The sequence below is a fragment of the Eptesicus fuscus genome, chromosome 10, assembly GCF_027574615.1.
Source record: "Eptesicus fuscus isolate TK198812 chromosome 10, DD_ASM_mEF_20220401, whole genome shotgun sequence".
Lineage (NCBI taxonomy): Eukaryota > Metazoa > Chordata > Mammalia > Chiroptera > Vespertilionidae > Eptesicus > Eptesicus fuscus.
In genome coordinates this window covers 30,745,339-30,760,417 of record NC_072482.1, presented here as the reverse complement: position 1 = coordinate 30,760,417, position 15,079 = coordinate 30,745,339, and the positions used below count along the sequence as shown (strand labels likewise).

Sequence of the window (15,079 nt, the reverse complement as noted above, 5' to 3'; positions counted from 1 at the left end):
CTGAAATGGCAGAAATAAAATTATGGCATTACTTGTCCAGGCCTACGATTTTCATATGACTATATGTCATAACCATGAGTGAATAGCAAAAGCACTGAGCATGACATACAAATACTTTTTCCTCCTTCTTTATATATGTTTGACTTCAAACTGTGAGAGGATTTGATAAATGTCATATTATTATATAGAAGTAATACCAGAGCCAGAAGAGAGAAATGAAGACAAACAGATATTGGCAAATTTTCTTACTACATTTTTTGTAGACAGCATGTATACAAAGTTATATTTGTCATATATATTTATTTTAAGAGATTGATGAATCTCTTAAAATAAATATATATGAAATGAAGACTATTTCTCACTAGCTCCATTATTTTCATGGGTTTTAAATGTTATTAAATAATACTTTGTGATCAAGAGATAGTGTAAATAATACATTAATGGAATTGGAAATGAGACAAATGGCAGCCATCTTCCCCTAAAAATAGAAAATAAAAGATGGATGATTTTCCAGTATTATGTATTTTTATTCTTTTAATTGCAATCAATTTATGTTATTTTTCCTACTGAGATCTTTGCTTTGTTCACTTAATATTAATTTCAGCCAATATTTACTGAAGCTCTGTTAAGACTGTCCTAGACAATTCGAAGACCCAGTCTTTATACTTGAAGAATTCCTGAGTTAGTTGAATGAGATGAAAATATAAATAAAAAATATACTGCAACATGATAAATGCTACAACAATAGTACAGTATGTGCAAAGGGCTAAGGGATCCAGCGAAGGGGCAGGGCAAACTGTCAGGCTCTGTTTTTTTCAAGGAGCAACAGACTCAGTATAATGTTCCACATTCTGATGAAGAGTGTGGGACCACGAGGAAGATGCAAAAGTGGCTGAAACAGTAATGAGGGCAAAAAGAGCAAAAGTAGAAAAAAATAGGATACAGACATACAAATTGCTCTAGATGACAAAGATGTGCCTAATACTGCAAATACATACACAAACATGGGCTAGATTTTATGCAGGCACATAGTGAGACTTCCCTTGGGTGGTAGAATGTCAAGGATTAGCAGAAGCAGAGTGGAAAAACAAGTGAGTGTGTGTGTTCAGATTTCCTGGAATCTATACAGGGATCCCAATTTCCATTCACATAAGTAGCACCATTGATGTAAGTAGAAAACAAAGGTCCCATTAAGGCTTATTATGTGATTTAAATACCCTGGCGTAGAATTTTTCTGCCAAAACTGTTTTAATTACTTTAAGGAAAGAAGTAAGAAATAAGATCTTATATCACCTTTTATATTTTAGCTATATAGTCCAGAATCCTCTTTGGTAAAAGAATCCTAGGAAACATAGTAAAGACCTTGTGAATAAATACCAATCTATCCCCAAGCTTCCATCTGAAAACCAGATAAACAGCATTGAGTTTCCTTTTTAAAAAAGAAAATTATACATGCTACGTATACACAGTTTCTTTTTTTTTTATATATATATATTTTATTGATTTTTTTACAGAGAGGAAGGAAGAGGGATAGAGAGCTAGAAACATCGATGAGAGAGAAACATTGATCAGCTGCCTCTTGCACACCCCCTACCGGGGATGTGCCCGCAACCAAGGTACATGCCCTTAACCGGAATCGAACCTGGGACCCTTCAGTCCGCAGGCCGACGCTCTATCCACTGAGCCAAACCGGTTTTGGCTACACAGTTTCTTTAAGTAACTTCATGAAATAAGATATCATTAATTTTAAAAAGCTTCATTTAGCTGATGTACTTGGTTTTCAAAATTTCACTTAAAAATTGGGGAATGACAACTAAGTTTCTCTAATCATATGCCACCCTCGACTATCTCAAATGTGATCTTAAAAAAAGAAGCTATTTAAATGCACTAAAATGTAACATTTAATGAAGCATCAGTCCAATAATGTTCTTTTATAACATATTACAGACTACATTTGTAATTGTTGGTGTTGTCACTATAAATGGTGATAGTTTTCTTCTTGTTGTTTTCTGGCTATGAAATTCTTCAGTATATGAACGTATTATTAACTAACATTTTAGCAAAAATACTATCTCAAAATTAACATTTCATTTCTGGGAGGCCACAGTTTTCTCAAATACTAAATATGATTTTGTAAATCCAATAGATACATTCAAAATATTTGGTATACCTTTGCCATCACCATCAGCATCACACAAAACCATTTGGAATTGGATCTACTGGATATAAGACTCTTCCTTCAAATTTGTGCCACTTCTATGATATAATAAATGTGGAAAATATTTCTATTCAAAGCTTTCTGAGTCAGTACATATTCCACTGAATAAAATGGGAGTTGTAAACTGTGGAAAATAATCTTGTACTTATTCCTGTGATATCATACAGGACATTTTGATTACTTTTCCATAGAAAATAGAAAGCATAAAGTAATATAAAATTTTTAAACCTCATTTCAAAACTTAGATTTACATGTTATCATGTAAAGGCATTTTGCAGTAGTATTAGATATGAGTAGCACAACTAAATGTAATTATTAACATCAAGCCATGTGAATATCATTGTGATCGTTTATTTGAAATATTAAGTAATTATTTCATAAGACTTTATATACCATTTATATCAAATATTTAAGATGTAAAATACTTTGCCTAAATTCTACTAAATTAAGAATTTGCAGATTTTCACATGTCTTTCCTACAGTGGGGCAGAGCCAGAAAGGTCTTCTTTGAATGAGGTAAGGAGTGCTGTATACGTTTTATAAGAATTACTTACAAATGCACCAGCTACAATTATGTCATCAGGAATTACATATCCTTACCTTTCTGACTCAAAATACCTAAACAATTAAAGAGCACAAATTTAGAATACAGGCTGTGCAATTTTACTGATCTAGCATATATTCTTCCCCTAGTAGATGAACTTTTCCTATTTCTGTCCTATCAACATGTTAACAATTTTAATAGAATCACTTATGTGTCTACTCCTTTTTCATTTTCCAGCTAATTAGCCAAAAGTTATATACATTCTCCCACATGATTTCTACACCTAAGGTCTAAAATCACTCCGTCTTAGTCACTTACAAAACAAATGTCTACCCTGTCCAACTTCTATAAATCCCAGCACTCTCTTAACCCAGATCTCATGATCATGACCAGCAAAAACATTGAGACTCATGCTTCATGCGCACACAACAACTTGGTTCAAGTCACTTGCTACCATTCTCATAAAGGGGGCTGGGAAACTGGATTCCCTTTCTACCGCCATCAGCTGTATGTCTGATGGCAGAATTTCACTCACTGAAGAAACAAACATTGTTATTCAAACAATAATAAAACAAATAAATAATAGTTTCTGAGGTTACTTGTCTTATTAGCCAGCCTGTAACATCACATTTTCTCTGTGTACTGTCGCCGCTTATTCTAGGGGACACTAATTAGTTTTAAATGGTGTTAAATACCATCCCTGCAGTGGCAAGTGCTTCTTGGGGATTTTTACTGGAGAAAAGAACTCCTGTAATTTAAAACCACTTTGTTTTCCTCAGTCACAGCTGTTAGGGAAACACTGACCTGTAGAAATCTTAAAGGCTTTTCGCCCCTCTCCCACTGCCATTCCTCTGCATTTATCTTCTAACATCTTTCCCCCCCTTGTACCATTGCTCTCCCACAATCCCCATCCCCCACCCAGCTTTCCGCAGAGAAAACGCAGCTAGCTAGTTAAACCCCTTCTCTCTTCCCCTCTCCCCTTACAAAGCCTTGGCTACCCTTAAATAAAATTCTCCAACAACGTGTCAATTTTATATTGGCCACAAAGACAACTTCTGTTGGGGGAGGGTAAGGAAAGAGGGACTGGAGCTTGGCTGTCCCTTGCCACAGACAGGGATCTTTGTGGAGATCAGAAAACATTTCCTGCATAAGCAATCAACACACTCTCTTTTTTGCAGGGCTGGGGAGCAAGAACGAATCTCTTATCAGCCGTGTCCCCGAACGAATGGAACACATCCATTCACCATCCCAACAGGAAACTCGTTTTCTCAAAATATGCCCCTTTCTTGCATTATTAAACATAATCCACAGTCTCAAATCCTCTGGCCGCCCCCCCACCGGGGACTGGGTGAAAGCTCGAAGTCACTCCTGGACTTTCTTCTTCCTCCGCATTTCCGTTGCACTGTTTTATCCATCTACCTCATCGCGCAGGAGCTCCCTCTCTCTCCTCTTTTGTACCAACAGGGGACCAAGCAGAGCAAACATCACGCCGCGGGGAGAACAGGTCTTAGAGGGGCTGCCTGCGTTTTCATTCCGCCCTTCTCCCCCGCCCGCACGCCGCTTCGCAGCCTGGGGACCCCAGAGTGGTCTCTTCCATTGGGGCTCTCTTGACCCCTGAAAGACCCAGCACAAGCAGGGTGTATTGTGCGACGCATCTGAACGTCGCGGACCTGCAGGGTGGAGGGGTACCCTTGTCTCCTGTACCCAACTTGCTACTGACTTTGTGTCACCTTTTAGTCCTGAGCCCCCCAAGGCTGGGAAGGGGGGCATGGAGAAGAAGAGGGCTAAAGAGAGGGGAGGGGAGAGGAAGTGAAGGGACTTTGTCAGGGATGAAAGGGAGAAGGGAGAAAACCGGCTACAAATCCATTTTACAGGTGCGATGGGTGAGTCTGTGTGTGTGTAGGTTTCCCCAAAGGGCTGCAGCCTAACCCTGCTCCACCAATCTCAAGCGCAAGTTGTCTCCCGCGTTTTTTTTTTTTTCCATCCTTTCTCATGAATATTCCACCCGCCCTTCTGGGGCAGGTGGCTGAGATCTACCCCATCCTCACCGCCCCATCTCTTAAAATCCTGAAACCTAAGACTAGCCTAAGAGACCTTTATCAGTAAAGACCACAAATCAAATGAACCCAAAGATGACAGGGCTAAAGGAGCAACACTTAGGCCCACGTGTTGAAACAGCGCGTTTTAACGCCATCCCCTGATGCCCCTCTCCCTCCCTCCATCCCCCCCCCCCCCAACCCCTCTCTTCTGGACACTTACCTTCTTTGGGCGGTCGCTTGGCCTCTCTGGTAAGATTGCAGACCTGGGTGGTTTGCAGCTCTTGGGTCAGGCAGCCCTCGGTCTGCTCATTCAGGGGTAACACCACGTTATTTAATAAAACCAGCGACTGGTCGTCGATCCCCCACTCTCCCAGATGCTGGGGGCAGGTGCATTTTGTATACATGATCCCACATGCTTCTGTTCTCCCATTTTCTGATTTTAAGCAGCTCTCCAACCAAGTGCATAACACATGGCAACCAAACTGGCTTGGGCTCACCTTGTTCAATACCAGAAACTCAAAAAACGATTTCTGGTCTTCTTCTCCTTTTTTCTGTAATCCTGGGAAGTCGGTTGGAAATACCCGGCGAATCTGAATAAAATTTTTATCGTATTGTAGAAAAACGAAAGCATTCTTGGAATCGCAGAGTTGCATTATAGACTGATTCTTTCTTAAGAGATCCTTTATTTTTTCATGAGAAAAATGATCAAACTGATAAGCCAGGAGGGAAAAGTTAGAGCAGCTAAGGTCCTTTTTGGAAAATTTCAGGTAAATGCTATATTTGGTTGGATCTGGATTTTCCAGTGTCCAAGTGCAGTTTGTAAAGTTTTTGGGAAACATTTCACTTACAGAGTACGATCCATAAATGACTCCCTTCACCAAAGTTGAACACCAGAAGTCTTGGGCAGCATTAAATCCAAACATAACCAGGAGATAGGTGGAAAATATATAAATCAGCAGGTTACGAACAGCCTTCATCCTATGTCATTTGGCCTGTAAAAATGGCAATGAAAGTAAAATGCAAGTAGGAGTCTACATGCATTGAAAAAAGAAACTCCTCCAATATTACAGCCAGCTGTTTTCAAGATTTCAGTTAAAAAAGAAAAAGAAGAAAAGAAAAACCCTTTTTGAAAGAAGGACAGGTAATTTTTATTTTATAAAGCCAGGAAATTATCTGTTGCTGTGTGAACAGCGCCCTCAAGTGGTCATTCACAATGGCCAAATTCTCTACATTCAATTTAAAAATACTTAATAGATTAATAGGAATGCCCTAATTTATCTACCAGGATTTACTCCAAATGCATTATAATTCCATTAAAAAAGAGAGGAAAACATGACTTTTTAAATAGTTTATCCTAAATGTTAATTTTTAAAATATTTTTAAGCAGCCTATAAACCTTTTCTCTCCCTCAGCCTTCTGCCTGCAGTAAACATCATCATACAAAATCTAATCTGATAATCTGGGAACAGCTGCCATCACATTTCTTTTCTCTTAAATGTTAAAGTAATTATGGTAAATGAGAGCCACGATTTTAAAAGCACAAATGATAATTTGTTGCATATTCTCCTAAATGTCCCTACATGTCTTTGCAGGGGCCACGGTGGGAAATGATGAGAAATTCCTGTGCAAAAACACCGGCATTCATGTGGATTAACAGAATTTTAAAAACAGCATCTGAGAAAGGGCATAGGTGGCTCCATACACAGGGCAGACTTGTTTGACATCACCACTGAGAACCGGAATTTAAAGCAGTCATTTCAATGTGACATGCCCTCTCGGGATACATAAAGTGGATCACTGTATTAGTATCTGTATCGAAAGGTGATGTCAGTGAAAAAAATCCCAGAAACACTCTAATTGAGCTGGCTTCAGTCTTTTAATTTGTTTTTTTTTTAAAATTCAGGCTATTTTATCTACGGTTATCTACTGCAATTTAAGATTTACACATGGTAGATAAGAGACAGAATTTTCTTTCTTACAGATGTCAATTACAGAATTGCTCCCTTTCCAATAACAGCTCCAGAGCTCCTCTTCCTTAAAAAAAATAAAAATGATCTTGCATAATAGAGTAATCCTTGGTTATATTTACCTCTGTAAGTTGTTATCCAAAAATAACTTGGATTTTTTTCAGCTTTAACCTTTAAGAAGTTATTTCTTAGAATAAATGACACTGCTTTTTTTGTTTAGCCTTTGAGCTGAGAAAAGTGATGCCAAGTTAATTTAAAAAGTCTTTAGGCTGCAGTCTCTTCCACTATTCTGTAAACAGAGACAGACAGACAGAGATATAGATAGTTAAGAGTTTTCATGTCTTTGCCTGGGTCCGCTCTGAACCAAAGGATAAAACCCTCTTCCTTCCCATTGCATAACACACACTGACACATGCACACAAAATCCAGTGACCAAAGTCCCTGAAGAAAGATCTGCATTGTCCAGATCATAATTCAAATTCTATGTCTTGATATGGGCATAAACAGCAGCAACTTTAAATCTCTATATAGCAGCAGTTTTAAAATAACGTCAGAACTGCTGGGACTATCAAAACAGTGTTCTCTGTTTCAAGCATACAGCTCAATGAATAATGTATTTTTCTCCTTGAGAAAATAAAGCCAATGTGCATTTAAAGGTTTAAAAAAAAATAGGGAAAGTTGTAGGACATTCTGGAAATAATTTCCTCCTTTTTTGCTGTAGCACTTTGCAGGCAATGCAGGTCTGCGCAGTGTTCTTCAGGATAGAGTGTAGGCGTTGAGAGCCAATGTGACAATAAGTGTCTAAATTAGGAATTCCATCCCTGAAAGGGGGCTTCATTTTATCATCGGTAACTCAAAAAGAGGTCGTCTTTTTTTTCCCTAATGAAATCCAGTACTTTTGCTTCCATGTATCTGGCAATGCATGTCTGCAGTGCTGTGCTCATCAAGGATTAGAAAGAGTGAGGAAATAGCTCTGATTTCACTCTCAAGCCTGCTCAAGAGAGCCCCCTCATAATGCTCTTTTTTTAAAATCATTAAGCCTTGGTTGCGAAGTCCTGTTTGATTCTAGATAATAAAAAAATGAATAACTGTATTCTGCTGCCCCCCCCACCCCCGCCCCCCGTCAACCCCCCGACTGCAGAGCCAGTTCAAACAATTGTATTTCCCTCTTCTAAAAATGAAAGACTGGGATGGAGGGTGTCTCAGGGCTGGCCACCGAGGTGTCTCAAGGATGTTATTTATTTATTTATATATTTCCTACCGAGAAGCAAACGGGCGTTTAGTTTAGCTATTCTCAAAACTGATTTTCTGGGTGACACTTTAGTTTAGTCGAACCTAGACGGCGCCATCACTCCACTGAAATTTTCCCCTCTCGGAGACCCACTGCTTCCCCTTAACTTCCTTTTTTCACCTAAAATTTCTCCCCGTAAAATTACCCCAGTCACACGCAACTAATTGTCAGATTTTCGAGGTCTCCCTGCCTGTCCCTTCCGACCCAGCTCCTCTCTGGAAAACCAGACTTCCCTAACTTTTCAACTGCGGCGTTTAAGTAAATGCAGGCAGTCGGGTTTGCTCCCAGCCCCTCTCGCTGCCAGCAACAGCCTTGCCTTTCCTCGCCCTCCCTCCGCCAACACCTAGGTCCTCGCCGAAAGCTCCTCGGTGGCGACCCCCGGCAGAGGGAAGGTGACCCCGGGACCCCCCTTCCTTACCTTCCACTCCGAAAGCGCAGGGAGGCTCTTGCTCTAAGACACCAGCACCGGCACGCGTCCCAGCAACACTGACGGAGAGACTCCCCTTCGGTCCCAGTCACCGTTGCCCATTTTCCCCGGCTCAGCTTCAAAAATCAGGATTTATATATATAAATATATTTTTAAAAATAATGCACACATATGAGAAGCAAAAGATGGGGGAGAAATTCAATAAGGGGACGGGTGGGAGAAAAACGCCTCCAGGACCCCCCGAGCCTGACGCCGTATCCAACCGAGGGCCGGGGGCGGAGGGTGACCCCCGAAGAGGGACTCTTAAGAAAACAATTAAAAAAAAAAAATGCTAGTGGCTGAAGAGCGAGGATTTGTTTTTACCAAATCTACACACTCAACAAATCGATAAGCCAAGAAGCAAAGAGAGCGCTGAGACGAGAAGTGACCGGCGGCGGCAGCGGCTGCTAAGGCAGATTTGTTGGGGCGGTGGGTTTAGGACTGGAGTGTTCGTGGTCGGATCGGAAGGCTGGAGCTTTTGCGCTTTCCTCTTCCCGCTGGCCTCCCTCCTCCTCCTCCTCCTCCTCCTCCTCCCCCCGCCCCGCAGGTACGGCTGGACCGACGGCGACTAAGGAGAGGGGGTGGAAAAAATCCTTGGCTGGTGATGTCGGAAAGCTGTTTGAATGCCCAGCGAGGACGGAGGCGCAATAGTAAAGCTCTGTCTCGCGTGTGCGCGCCGGCGCGCGGCGCTCGCTCTCCCCGGGGCGCGCGCTAGGGAGGGGGGTGCGCGTCCCCGGGACGCGCGCGCGCGCGCGCCGGCCTCCCGCGTGCTCGCAGGCGCGCGCGTCCCCGAGCGCCCCGCGCCCGCACCAAGCTGTACGCCCGGCGGCGGGCCAGAGGCTCCAAGCGCGCTGCGCGGCAGCTGCGCCTTCCGGAGTTGCGCCTCCTGAATGCGCTGGCGGGTGTCTGGGAGAGAAAGCGAGCGGAGCGGCGGGGTGGGAGAGGAAGGGGAGGGGGAGCGGCGGGCTGGGAGGGGAGGGGGAGCGGCGGGCTGGGAGGGGAGGGGGAGCGGCGGGAGGGGGTCTCAGCGGAGCTTCAGCCAAGGGCTGCGGTGCGCTTGCACGTCACGGCTACTCAAAACCAAGCACGTCCCGAAAGCGGTATTTTCTGCGTCTGGGAGGTTTTTGCATCCTCAGTTCCCACCGCTGGGGCTGGCGACGACCAACTGTAGGAGAAACTCAGTGGGAGGCTAGGCAAAGGGGGTGCTGACGACGGGGAGGCGACTCTTGAGTGCTGGGAAGTAAATCCTGGACTTGATCTTTCTGTTTCAGCGCGAACCTGTCGCTGGCGAGGAGCTGTCACTTCAGCACCAGGGTTCAGAGGGGTTCAGAGGAACTGGTCGTCCAGAGCGGAGGGGGCACGGCTCAGCTCCGGACCGGCGGTGTGTCTCCGGGCGGAACAATACTAGTTTTTCTCAGCGAGGCTGCAATTAACATCTTATTTGTTCTGGCTAGATACAGGCTTTGTCCGGACCGCGGTGCAGCGACTGAGGTTGGGCATCTTTGCATTGCTTTCTGCATGGCAATGGGATCGTGGTTGTGGGGTTTAAACTTTTGTTTTCTTAATGTAGCTAATTCTTTTACAAGTTTCCCTAGTAACAGGTTTGGGGACAGGGGTGGGAAGAAACAAGGGAAGGGGTGGGAGAGAAGCTACCAGATTCTTGATTTAGCTGCAGGAGAAAAAGAGATACATGTCCACCACTCCCCACCTTTATTTATTTATTTACTATTTATTTATTTAGCCTCCTGGACAGTTAGTGGGCTGACAAGTATTTGATGATGTAGCTTCAGATACATGCTGCAAAAAGGTCATTCACCTACTGATTATGTATGTCTCTTACTTATAAACGCAGTTGGTGGCTTGCAAAACAAGTACTAAATGGCTCCCGTGATATGGTGGGTGGACCATAATGGGTCATTCACATAAAGTGTTGGAGTCTTCCTAAGGGTGAGTGGCTTGAGCGGCAGGTGAAGTTGAATAAAACGATTTTCCATCTTTCCCTCTCCTTATTTTTTCTGCATTTTTCTTCCTCTAGTTGTTACTCTGCTGGGGCGATTAGATAGCCAAGTACATCTTTTTAAAATAGGATTATAGTGAAAACAGGAAAGTGTCAATGATCTTGTATTCACACAAGTGGTCAGAAATATTAAAATTGGCCCTTTACTTTTTAATAAATATTAATAGGGTGATCCTCTTCAAGGCTTTCTTTTCTAGGACAAGTGTTCAGAATAACACCCCATAAAGGAAAACAGTTCATCATTCCCCATCCAGCAGGCTTTAACCATGTTCTAGGAAAATTCACTGCTGAGAGAGCAGCCTGGATGGCGTTTTGGTTTTGTGTCATTTTTAGTTCATTACAATATTTTTTTTATTCACTTAAGGGAGTGTGAAAGGAAAATAAGATTTATGTCCAGGCATAATTCAAAACATTGTGTCTTAAGCAAACACATTTTCTTTTAAAAACAAACATCATTAAGCAATGCAAAAGAGAAACATTTCATTTATTTAAATTCCCATAGAGATTGTGATTATAATATTTGCAAGACATTTTGGTCAGTTCTGTTATTTTGCCAAGAGCAAAAAATAAAGACATTTAATGACATGTAAAAAAAAATGGAGGGAAGGAGGATATTTTGCATGATTTGTACATAAAAAGGAGAGAAAACCATGTGAGGTTTAGATATACTTTTATTTCACATCTAGTGGTTTCTCACATTATCTTTGAACATTGTGATTTTGGTGTTTCTTAGAAAAATCTTCAAGTCATGACACGGTGACATAAGAATTATAGCCGAAAGGGACAGTTTAAAATGCCTTAATCCTAAATGAAAGGGATCACTCACTCCCAGGGTCATTTATATTCATGTAGAATACAGGGCTGGGTCGGAGAGAAAGCCACCCTTAATAAAGCACTTCACCCTTCACACTGTTTCCCATAACCTTCATAAATTGCAGGCTACTGAGCCGGCCTGATGATGATCCTGCTGAGGTATATTTATAGCAGCTGATTTGTGGATGATAAATATGCCAAGCAGAACATGGTCTCCAGTAACCCCAGCCTGGTCTGACTTCCTCAGGTGCTCATAATCAAGACGCACAATAAGAACCATCTATGGAGAATCTGGTCTCTGGACCCTGACCGCAGCACAATCCAAAGCAAGGAAGAACCACACTGATTCACGTCTGCACTAGGTTTCACCTGAAAGCACTGCTGACATATTGACCCAACAGCAAAAAAGAGCAACAATGTACACACTGTAGGCTCTCTGTGTCCTTTCCTCCTATTGAGCTTGCTCTGGTTTTTATACTTTAATACATTTTAAAATTACCATTTCAAATTAAAATCATCAACCTTCATTGGCCTCTTCACAGGTCCGTGTGTGTGTGTGTGTGTGTGTGTGTGTGCATGTGTGTTTATATGCCTATATGTACATAAACACATGCACACATATTTTACATATACACAAAATGTATATCCTATATAATAAAAGGCTAATATGCAAATTGTCCCCTTGACTGGGAGTTCAACCGGGAGTTCAACCAGAGTTCGACCAGGGGGTGGGGCTGGCTGGCCAACCACCAGAGGCCCATCCCCCAGCCAGCCCCGCCCCTGATCAGCCCCCCTCCCACCCCGATAGGGGGCAGGGCCAGCCAGACCCCACCCATCCATGAATTCGTGCACTGGGCCTCTAGTGTGTGTGTGTATATATATGTACAAACACACACATATTTAATACATACTCATGTATTTCAGTTGTTATACAACATATAATTATTTGGGAGAATGCTTTCAGTGCATTTGTTTTATATCTTCAATAAAGTATTCTCACCCCAAAATTGCAGGATTAATTGCATAAACTAATTTTCATTTACATTTCCTGGCCACCTTTCAAAAGGACTATTGAGAAACCAGTGTTCTTGTAGTCTCTTTGATTGGTGGTCCCTCCATGCTTATGTACCCCTGATGTCTTTCTATATGTCCCAATTTTTCTTATAAAGACATCAGTCAGATTGGATTGGTGACCTCATTTTCACTTAAATACCTCTTTAAAGACCCTTATCTGCAAAGACAGTCATATTTTGAAGTACTGGCAGTTAGAAATTTGACATCTGAATTTAGGGGTGGGGGGCAGAATTCAACCCATAACACTCCTCAAACACATATATTTCAAATCTAACCAATTATTTCCCTTTTCACTGCTGTCTTTGTTTTCCAAAGTTCCATAGTTTGTAGTTTTGGTGTCAAATATTTTTGTTAATTATCCCCAATCAGTTATGCTCAAAGCAAAAAAAAAAAAGAAAGAAAAAGAAATGTGTCCTTTAAAAGAAAACATGCTGAAAACCCTATTTAAAAAACCCTGGTTATTTCTCATGGCACATCCAATAAATCCAAACCCTTAATCATGGCCTACAGTGCCCTACATCATCTGACTCTTATTTCTCTTTCATCCTGAGCCACACTTCTGCTTACTTATGATGCCTAAACTACATTAATCTTTCTGTGTCTCAAAGAAATTTTTCCCCTTCCAGCCTTCCTGTATAAGGAGTGAACTTTCCTTCTCTTGCTGTTGGGATAACTTATTGACCTGTCCTTCTCTCATCCCTCAGGCTTCATCTTCAAAATCCTCTCTTCAGAGAAGCTTTTTTATTTTTTAGCCACCCAATCTATGGTGTTTCTCCTTATATTTTCTTTCAAGGCACTCATTTATCTGTTTTGTAGTACTTGCTCATTTTTAATTTTTTAATGTTCTTTATCTGTTTTCCTCATTACCCTATAAGCTCTATCGTTATACAGGGCCGGGCAAAAGTAGGTTTACAGTTATGAATATGCAAAATACAGAATTTATTCTTGAATTATTAATTATTATTATATTTTTCCATATGACCAATTGTAAACCCATGTTTACCCCACCCTATATACTCTTGTCTAACATGGCAAATGGCACATGGTAAGTGCTTAACAGATACTTAGTGAGTCTATTATAATTGGTAACATATTAAATTCCACAGGTTGTAATTGGTTATGCCCATTGAAATAATATCTATTTTAAATATATAGAACATATATTTGTATCACAAATCAGCTAGAATTATCTTTTCCCTGGACTAAGCACTTTGTTTTCCTCATTTGTTTCTCATTTGACATGGTCTCCAGATTCTCCATCTTTAGGGCTACTTTCCATTGACATTATCTCAGTTTTTCACAGTTCATTGATGTTCTAATTTAAAAAATACTTTAGCTTTAAAATGTTCAGTGTAGATACAGTAATTCTGTCTGGTTCAAATTAATAAATGTTTACCGGGCATCTTCTTGGCCAAACTCTGTAGTTACAAGGATGAATATCTCAGAAACTTCCATATGAGGAGAAAAAGGCTTTCAACTCCCTGAAATGAACCTAGAATGGATGTGTTTAACACATCACTAAAAGCACATACTCCAGAAAAGACATGCTGTAAGATGTTTGGGAAACAGAAGTGGCAAGTATAGTCCCTTCACTTGTGATGACTGTCTCTATTGGTAGAGAAAGTTAATACACAGCTAGCCACAGCTTAATTATAAAATGTAAATACGAAAATTTCTCAGAGGCAAAAGCTAGGATGTTATGAGAAGTGTGGACTGTGGGTGGTGGGTGAGGGGGCGTATGATTGGTGTGAGAGATCAGAGAACATTCACCATTGGATCAGAGACCTGAAGGACATTAAGAGATGACGAATCATTCCAGGCAAGGGGAACAGAGTGTGCAGATACTGAGGCAGGAGGGAAGGAACACAGTCTAGAGAAACCAAGTAAAGGTGAGGGGAAAGAACAAAGGTGTCAGTGGCAATTGATGAAGATTAGGATACAAATCTGTGTGTCTTTATCCTGATAGCAATATTGACTGAAAGATTGTAAATAGGGAAGTAACTAACTCAGATTTACATTTTTAACAGTTCAGTCTCACTTAAGTATAAGGAGCAATTTCAGAGAGGTAAGAATCGATGTGAGGAAACAAGTTAGGAAGCTATTACATAAGTGACAATGGTGGCATTAGTGGAGATGGAGAGAAGAAGTATCAAAAAGATATTTGGGGATATAATCAATAGAATTTGTCAATGGTTACATATAGCAAGAATGACTAAATATGGATAATGGTATCTATTAGTGAATCTGCATACTGCTGGTTCATATTAAAGTGATAGTTACAATATTTTGATTGATTGACTCACTTGAATTTTTTATCTTAAGTGTGTGTGGGGGAAGAAAGGGGAGATGAATATGATAACTTAAAATAATAACGAGCATTTGTGTTTTTCATGAATAAGCAATCTGAGAGGGGAATGTTGATTGGAAGGCAGTCTCTGAGTCCTGGAATGCCAGCTGGGATCTATAGTTCAACTGCATCTAGAGGATTCACTTCCAAGATGGTTTACTCATATGACTGGCATTTGGTGCTCACCGTTGGCTGGGGAGGCTGGGCAGGAGCTGCTGGCAGAAGGTCTAAGTACCTCTTCACATGGGCCTCTCCATAAGGCAGCTTGGTCTTCCACACGACATTGCAGCTGTCTTCCACGAG

General features: G+C 41.2%; 1 protein-coding gene across 1 annotated transcript in view; it reads right to left on the bottom strand.

Annotated features, from left to right (window-relative positions):
* The window catches only part of ADGRB3 (adhesion G protein-coupled receptor B3), a 705,567-nt gene extending 699,789 nt beyond the window's left edge, over positions 1–5,778 (bottom strand). Inside the window, exon 1 of the mRNA XM_054722440.1 lies at positions 5,022–5,778. Within this exon, the coding sequence (XP_054578415.1) occupies positions 5,022–5,778 (757 nt within the window). The remainder of the gene's footprint in view (positions 1–5,021) is intronic.
* Between the last annotated feature and the right edge of the window lie 9,301 nt (positions 5,779–15,079).